Below are 9,310 nucleotides of genomic sequence, written 5' to 3' on the forward strand. Positions count from 1 at the left end.
TTAAATAATTTAGAATAATCGAACCTAGGCTGGAAATTAAATCGGGTTTCCTGTTTTTATAAAGTAGTTAAAACATTAAGGATCAATAAATCGATTGCCCAACAATGCCACTTCAGTCGGTCTTGATCACAGATCTCTATGACGCTAATTTTGTAAAACTCAAAGGTCCAAACTAGGGGTGAGTAGTGACCGACCAAGTGCGCCGCCAGCTAACGCTTTTATGACCCTATTCCTAAACTTTGCATGTCATGAAAAGTGAAGGAGGTTGCGGATGACTACCGCCAAAGTCTTCGGATTGTGAGTCGTCGGTATAATATGACCTACGACTGATGTCGCTACAATCTTTTCATTGTATATGTCTCAGTTACCGCTTCAAGGACTTTATTTCTTTTAGTTAATGTAGTTTGCGTACCCTGAGAATTGAAAAAATGCTGTAGAAGACAACAAAGAGGCATCTGTGGAAAGTTTAGGAAGATTGCTTTCTATATAATATATTACTCTTTCCGTTAGGATAATCCTCCTTGTGGCAGGTCCATATTAATCTTGCTATTTTTGACCTGTGAACTCGATAAATTCGTGTCTGCCGCAAAGTTAATGGCGATTTAGAGTTTGGCATTGTTAGGTAGAGTTAAGTTCTTGATGTCATTTATCAGTACCGAGTGATTGAATACCTTGAAGATTATGACTATTAGCGTTCTGAGAGATTATATTTGTTAGAGTTGTAATCCGAACCACTTTGCAGATATCTTATATAATCATTAGTAAATGGAGTGTTCTAGAGAAGGATAAGATATGCCAGATCTACTATAAAGAGTTTCGCGTGACTGCTACAAAGATAAAGGATATCCAGAATTTGACATCGTTGGGGAGAGAGAAGTCCGTGAAGTCATTTATCACCGATTAATCCACAAAATCGAGTGCGTTGCGTTGACACATCGGATTTGTCTGGTTTCAGAAAGGGTACTATCAGAGCCATTTTCTAGATAACTGGTATCACCAATTAGTGAATCAAGAATTCCAGAATGCGAGTGAGATATTCCAGTCCTATGGAGCATCTTTAACATAGAGATGCCATCCGGATCTAGAGTTTTTGAAGCTTTCGATTCGATGATAACGTTTTCAACTTCACAAGAGGTTAAGGAGTTTGGTTGAGGAACTCGTGTGAGTTGTTGTTGTTGTTGTAACAGCTTAAACTATACAATTTTAATCCGGGGGTTCTGTATTTAGGTCCAAGCCAAGAAATTGGGCTACTTCAACAGGGTTAGTCCATAGATCCATTGGGCTAAGTAAAGTAGGGTGGGCTGGACAGTTGAATATGTGGTGAGTATCATGGGGACCCTGTCCACAAGATGGGCATATATTGGGGACGGCACGGTCTATGCGGGACTAGTAGGCGTTGAGCCTGTTGCTCTATCCCGATCTCAGTTGTGCCAGAGCAACTCTTGTTTTCCGCGGCAGGTTCTTCTCTATTTCTGCTATGGGCGGTGGGCGACCTCCAAGAACGACATTCATGCGGTAACCTGAATCCGCGGTATTGATGGCGTCTCTATGAATGTCGTTCAAAGCTTCTGTATACGAAGTCCAATCTAAGGGATCCTGAACATAACTTCGTATGCTCTCTTCGTATACACGAAGGTCCTTCCTGACATGCCTCGGGGGAGCATCCAACTGTGTGATGTTAAAGTTGGGATGACTCCTCCGGTGACATTCCAGGAGGAACTGTTTAGTCAGCATGACATTATGTTCCTTGACTGGGAGGACCTTCGTTTCCTCATGTAGATGGTGGTTCTGAGGTTATTTGCATGCAGCCCGTTACAGTCCTTAGGGCAGCATTTTGACAGCTTTGAATATTTCTCCACTGGGTATCACTCAGCGATGGAGACCACACTGGAGCAGCATAATTGACCACTGACCGGCCAATTGTTTTATAGGTAGCCAACAAGGTTTCTTTGTCCATTCCCCAAGTGCTGCCGGCTAGCGCTTGGAGGACCTTGTTTCTACTTCGCAATTTGTGCGTAATTGCAGTGGCATGAGCTGAGGAAGTAAACAGTTGTAACAACTACACAACTCGTGTGAGTTCCTTTGATCCGGTTGAGCGATATAAATTGCCAACAGAATTGAGATATGCATTTCAGTATGTTGCGAGTTGTTAAACGCAATTGCAACAAATGTTTTTACAACAAACTATAAATATAGGGGAGGGGGATGTAGAACTGAGGTCGAATGTGAAACGATCATAATCTTTCATTTGCTAAAGAGAAATAAATTTGTTTGCGAAATGATTTTAAGGCGCCTAAAATGTATGCAAATTTTTATGATTCAGACGTTTGTATTGGATTATAGACCGATTTTTAATATTTTGAAGAAGCGAAAGGATTGTTCCCAAATTACAGTTTGCTTTTGGAGGGAAGAACAGAAATGATCCAGAAAGTGCTCTTAGACGACCAATTGCTTGCTTACAAGGAATTAAATTTTTTACGAATTTACACATTATTCGGGGGAAAACATTGGTATTATTTTGGCGGATTGTTCCTAAAATATATTCTTCTTGGAGGGATGTCGATTCGATAATTCGATGGGCAAACTTGAAGGTCAATATTTTTGTTTGTTGCAAATATCAGCATGAAAGACTAATATAAAACAGTAACAAAAACAATGAGATAAATTAAGAAATAGCAATTGGATTACCTAAATTTATAGCTCTCTCTCTTTCCCACTCATTCTTTTCAATCTTCTATGTTGTTATCACATGACATAAACATGTTGGAAGTCCACGTTATTTTTGTGATACGTAACATTCCCTACAAATCGAGAGAATTTCGTATCAACTATGTATTTATAAAAAATAATGGTTAAAAAGAAAACAACAAATATTTTAAGGATATTTTTTTTTTGTTTGTTTAACTTTAAAGATTATTTATTTGTTATTATATTATTATGTTTAATTTAAACATCCACATACTCCATGATAATTATATTTTTTTCTTGAGTAAATAATAAAAAAGCAACATTTTTATTTGAGGAAATTCGTTTAAAACGATTTCGTAATAGGAGAACAACATTCAAAAGAAACTCTTTGGGCGCGCTCTCACTTTTGGGTGAGAAAAAGAAAAATAAGAAAAAGAGTTCAAATGAACATTGTTCATATTTTCAATAGTATCGTTGAAATAATGCACAAAAATCTATGATGTAAGACGATTACCACTTTCTTCGAGAACTTAAAAAAAAATAATAAGAATAAAGGAAAACATCAACGACTTTTTTAAATTTTATAGATTTTTTTTTGGAAATTTCGATTTTTTTCTTTGTTAATTATTAACATTTTATTGTAGTAATTATGGGTTTTTTCTTTTTTAACTTAATTCTTGTTTTGCAAATGACTTGGTTTTTAATTCTTTAAAAGATTTCTGTTTTTATGTTTTTTAACTTGTTGTTTAGATGGTTTTTAAGTTTTTTCTCTTTTTTTAATTCTGCATTTTTCTCGTATAACGGAATTTTATAATTAAATTATAAGAATAACGTGACGACGATCAACGTGGGCTGATGACGGTGTTTTACACTGTGTGAGTTGTTGAGTAGTGTAACTTATGAGTAGTAAAACTGCTGTTATTTAAATGATGATGGTAGTAAAGAGCTTAAGCTTGGAAGGTGGACAAGAATTTGGTGACGACTTCCTTCAATTTAGCATCGGCAGCTTCAGAGATTTTACCTTCTTGGGCAATTTGGTTCAAGAGGGCTTGTTCGGAGGTCTTGATGTGTTGCAAGAATTCCTTTTCGAACTTGGTGATCTTGGAGGGATCCATCTTATCCAAGTGACCGCGGACACCGCAGTAGATGACAGCAACCTAGGAAGTTAGAAAAAGATGCAAAGATACGGACACAGGTAAAAGGGTTAATTTGTTGTTGTTTTTTTTTTTTAATTTTGTTGGTAACAGCTGTACACTACTTACTTGATCTTCAATGGACATGGGTACGTATTGACCTTGTTTCAACAATTCAGTCAAACGAACACCACGGTTCAACAATTGTTGGGTAGCAGCATCCAAATCGGAACCGAATTGGGCGAAGGCAGCGACTTCACGGTATTGGGCCAATTCCAATTTCATGGAACCAGCGACCTGTTTCATGGCCTTGGTTTGGGCAGCGGAACCGACACGGGATACAGACAAACCGACGTTAATGGCGGGACGGATACCCTTGTAGAACAATTCAGTTTCCAAGAAGATTTGACCGTCAGTGATGGAAATTACATTGGTTGGAATGTAAGCGGATACATCACCGGCTTGGGTTTCAATGACGGGCAAGGCAGTCAAGGAACCACCACCCATGGCAGGGGACATCTTGGCGGCACGTTCCAACAAACGGGAGTGCAAGTAGAATACATCACCGGGGTAGGCTTCACGACCTGGGGGACGACGCAACAACAAGGACATTTGACGGTAGGCAACGGCTTGTTTGGACAAATCGTCATAGATGATCAAAGCGTGTTTGCCCTTGTCACGGAAGTATTCACCCATAGCGCAACCGGAGTAGGGAGCCAAGTATTGCAAGGGAGCGGCATCAGAAGCGGTAGCAGAGACAATGACAGAGTAGTCCATGGCACCGGCATCAGTCAAACGCTTGACAATTTGGGCAACAGTGGAACGCTTCTGACCGATGGCAACGTAGATACAGTACAATTTCTTGGATTCATCTTGACCATCATTGAAACGCTTTTGGTTGATAATGGTATCGATAGCCAAGGCGGTTTTACTGCAAGTAGAAGAAAAAAAAATTTGACAAAATTAACATTTGGACAGACATTTTTGAATTTGTCATAATTTTTTGGATTTTTAACAATTTACAAATAACTTACCCAGTTTGACGATCACCAATGATCAATTCACGTTGACCACGACCAATAGGTACCAAAGAATCGACAGCCTTAATACCAGTTTGCATAGGTTCGCGTACAGATACACGAGGAATGATACCGGGAGCCTTAATACCGACACGGAAACGATCCTTGGTGTTGATGGCACCCTTACCATCAATAGCATTACCCAAAGCATCAACGACACGGCCCAACAATTCATCACCAACGGGGACATCGACAATAGCACCGGTACGCTTGACAATATCACCTTGTTTGATCAATTTATCGTTACCGAAGACGACAACACCAACGTTATCGGGTTCCAAATTCAAGGCCATACCCTTCAAACCGGAAGAGAATTCTACCATCTCATCGGCTTGGATGTTGTTTAAGCCATAAACACGAGCGATACCATCACCAATGCTCAACACACGGCCAGTCTCTTCCAAATCAGCCTTGGGGGCAACACCCATGATGCGTTCTTCCAAAATGGAAGAGATTTCAGCGCTACGTTGTGTGCTGGAGACATGGAGTTTACGTGCAGCTAGAGTGGCAGCGGGGTAAGCGGCTTTGCAAGCGACCTGGTTGAGGGAGAGAAAAATTTTCAAAAAGAAAATATTAGTTTTTGTTTTGGGACTTTTAAAAGATTTTAAATTTTTTTATTGATATATGTTTAGAAAATTATGCTAAAGTTTGGAATTTAGTTGGAAATTTTCAAAAATTGTCAGAAAAACAAGATGTTTTAGAAACGGGAGGTTTCCATTATGAAACCTGTAGCATAAAAACTGTGCCAGTAAGCTCAAAAATTTAGTGAATTTTAGAGAAATTGAGTTTTTTTTTTTTCAAAATTTGTTAAATTTACAATATATTGATCGAAAAATATGAGAAAACAATTAAATTTCAAAAATTTTGTTTTTAAATCTGACAAGATTTTGAAAAAACATCATAATTGTTATTGTGGATAAGTTTAGATTAGTTAGCTAACTACTTTAACTACTAAATTTCTTTACTACATTAGTTAGTGTGTTTAGCATGCTTCAAAATACTTTGTAGCAATTCAGACACAATTGATATGATCTTGTATGAATCATATCAATGAATAAATGATTGCCAATAATATTTTTATGTTGGCAAGTTAAAGTAAATTGTATCAAATCTTTATATATCTAATTTGATACAGAGTGCACTTGCCTTTGATGCGATAAGCGGGGGAAAAAGCAATACGTGTACTCAGGAAATTAACTACTTAGTGGGAGAAGGGTAGTTAGTTAGAAGGGAGTTAACAATGTTAAGCTAAATTTTGTGTTAAATAAAGGTTTTCAAAAAGAATTTCTAAGAAAAATACAAGAGTAAACATGAAATCTTTGGTATTTTGGTTGGTTTTTAAACTGGAGTCATATTGATGAAAAGGACCAGCTAATGGATTAGTTGATAAACTAGACAATAGACTAAGAATAGTCTCTTGGTTTATGAATAAAATAATCCATAGAATACTCAATAGACTAGTTCATAGAATAGTCCAGAAATTAGTAAATAGATTAATACTAGTCCATAGACTGTTCAATAAACTATTCCATACACTAAACTATGGACTAGTCCATAAACTAGACTATAAACAATGTTATGGACTAGTCCGTAAACAAGTTAATAGAATAATCTGTAGATTAGGTCTTAGATTACTGAATAGATAAAATGGCTAACGATGAACTTAAACTTTGAAGGTCTACTATATATGTATATAACCAAAGTATTTATTACAAATGGATAAAAGGGAGGGTTTAGATAAAATCGATTACAATCATGAACAGAATTATAATAGAAAGACATGTATCGAAATTTTTTGTAAAATAATTGAAAATTTGGAACATGAACTGAAAGTTTTCATACCTGTACAACATATTAACTAAATACTCCCTAAAATCTTAAAGAAACCCTAGTTACAACATTAAATACTTTTTAAATTAATTAATAAACTGCTAATAATAATTTTACATATTTTTTTAACTAAACTTTTCAAAATTAGATAAACAAGTAAAATTTAAAAAAAAAACAAGTAAGAAAGTATAGTCGGGCGTGGCCGACCATATGATACCCTACACCAGTTATGAATATTAAATGTGATTTATTTTTCATAATATCGCATTTATCTTCAATATTCCCTTGTTCCGATACATTTAAGCAATTTACGGATGAAAAACTAATTTTCTGAAAGAGGCTTTATATGGGGGCTAGGGGCAAATATGGACCAAGCCCGATAAAATTATTTACATAATATTTTATTGTGCTGAATTTCATCGCGATATTTGTGTTTATAAGTTAATTTGGGACATTCAAGTAATTTTCTGAAGGGGACTTTGTATGGGAGCTAGGGTCAAATGGGGCCCGATCTTTATGAAATTTGGCAGGGTTATCAAGACTTCTATAAAACTTGTTATGCCGTATTTTATCGATATATCTGTATATTTAACATAATTATGAGCTCAGAAGCCCTTTTCGGGGGGTTCTGTTCTATGGGGGCTAGGTGAAATAATGGACCGATTTTAACCATTTTCAATAGGCTTCGTCCTTGGGTCAAATAAAACGTGCGTGCCAAATTTCATCCAATTATCTTGAAAATTACGACCTGTAGCTTGCGCACAAGGTTTACATGTACAGCCAGCCAGACGGACGGACGGACATAGCTTAATCGACTCAGAAAACGATTCTAAGCCGATCGGTATACTTTAAGGTGGGTCTAGGACGAATATTTTTATATGTTACAAACATCAGCACAAATCCAATATACCCTCCCCACTAAAGTGGTGTAGGGTATAAAAAGTTTGTATTCAACTCATTACACAAACTTATTTGCATGTTTATTTTATATAAAACTAATTAAAAAAGACTAAACAAAGTAATTTCCTTAATTATATATTATAAAAATTTTATATTCATTTAAATTTTTTCAATTTTTCCATGTTTTTTTATTAAAATCTGCAATTTTTCAACTTATGTAAGAAATTTTCATTTGGCCACTTTAACTTGACAGTTAAATAACCACAAAACAAAAAAAAACATACGGCAGCACATGAATTTTTTTTAGTGCAAATACACAATACAGTTGTCTCTCTCTAGCACATGCATTCTAATAAAACTAATAAGAAATTGCAATAAATTTATTAAAAATTTTTTCTAAAAAGACTAATAAACTAATTAAACAAAAATTTTCTTTAATTGTTTGTTAAAAATTAAGAAAAATTTGAATAAAATTGTCTTTATATTAAAAAAAAAACTACATAATTTTTCAACCTAACCTCAAAAAAAAAAACAAAATCAATACATGAAAACTAATCGTTGACGATGATACCAGTTATATGACAGCTGAGAGACCGGGGAGCCGAGTGAAAAAAGTGCCGCAAAACTAACACACGACTTATGTAACCGGAAAATTTATTTGGCAAATTTGTTTATACATTTCTTTTATAATTTTTCCTTAAGTTAAGTTACAATTTGTTACATTTTATTAAAGAATTATGTAATTTTTCTTGTTTTTCCTGTTACAAGCGGCAGTTTTTTCTTTTTGTTCATGACCCCGTCTTTTCACACACACACATTTTTTTGCTGTTCTATAAAAACCTAACCAAAGGTTGCGTAACCATAACTTTTTTTCGTAAAAAATTATTGGAAAACCTTAAAATTTACTTTTAAAGAATAATTAAATTCTTACAAAAACCTTATTAACACTTTAGCACTTTTGTTTTTCAATTTTTTTCTGGCAGCCAATTAAAAAAATTATTAATTTTTTACATTTTGCACTTAACACACTCGGATTTTTTTGCACATTTTTTTTTCTTTTTTTTGGGGTAAAAAATTGTCTTTTTTTTTGTTAAAAATTTAATACCTGTTGGGCAGCCTTGGGCAAAGAACGGGCCACAGATGAGGCCAAACGAGCAGAAATCATCGACATTTTACTTAAATTTAATTAATTTGTCGCTGGTTGCAAAAATAATTTGATTTTACTTCTAATACACCCAACTCCTCTCTAGACGTATTTTTTAAAGATGGTTGACGAAAATCGTTCACGTTCGCTCAACTCGACAAGAATGGTGTCTTTTCTTCGTTAAATCTGTGTTGCCGTTTAACGTTAAATTTGTTGTTTCTATTCAGCCATATCGTTAAGTTATTTAATCGTCTGCCGTGATGCCAGATAAGTTAGTTATAGAAAAAAATTCTAATAAGACAAAGTTTGTGTTATTTATTTTAAAAATTTGTTTGTATGTTAAAAGTGAATGTTAAAATTTGTAAATATAAATAATTAAAAGTAGTAGGGTTTTATTATTAATTGTGTGTATATAAAGTGAAATTAATGATACAAATACCAAGGAAATTAATTTTTTTCATTAACAAGATCTCGGGGTAAGCTTCTATTTTATTTTCATTTTGTATGGATTTTGAAAGAAAACAAAAAGTTAATAA

General features: G+C 34.8%; 1 protein-coding gene across 1 annotated transcript; it reads right to left on the bottom strand.

The window, feature by feature from the left end:
* Nucleotides 1-3,296: 3,296 nt before the first annotated feature.
* Nucleotides 3,297-9,028, bottom strand: LOC119604446 (ATP synthase subunit alpha, mitochondrial). Its single transcript, XM_037957048.1, has 4 exons — nucleotides 8,736-9,028; nucleotides 4,856-5,436; nucleotides 3,951-4,752; nucleotides 3,297-3,845 (listed from the first exon to the last, which is right to left on the bottom strand). Exons 1-4 carry the CDS (start codon nucleotides 8,799-8,801, stop codon nucleotides 3,636-3,638), a joined length of 1,659 nt encoding a protein of 552 aa, XP_037812976.1. The 5' UTR covers nucleotides 8,802-9,028; the 3' UTR covers nucleotides 3,297-3,635.
* Between the last annotated feature and the right edge of the window lie 282 nt (nucleotides 9,029-9,310).

This window comes from Lucilia sericata, unplaced genomic scaffold, assembly GCF_015586225.1.
Source record: "Lucilia sericata isolate MDLA Ls3-8-SP2 unplaced genomic scaffold, ASM1558622v1 Contig000393F_arrow, whole genome shotgun sequence".
NCBI lineage: Eukaryota > Metazoa > Arthropoda > Insecta > Diptera > Calliphoridae > Lucilia > Lucilia sericata.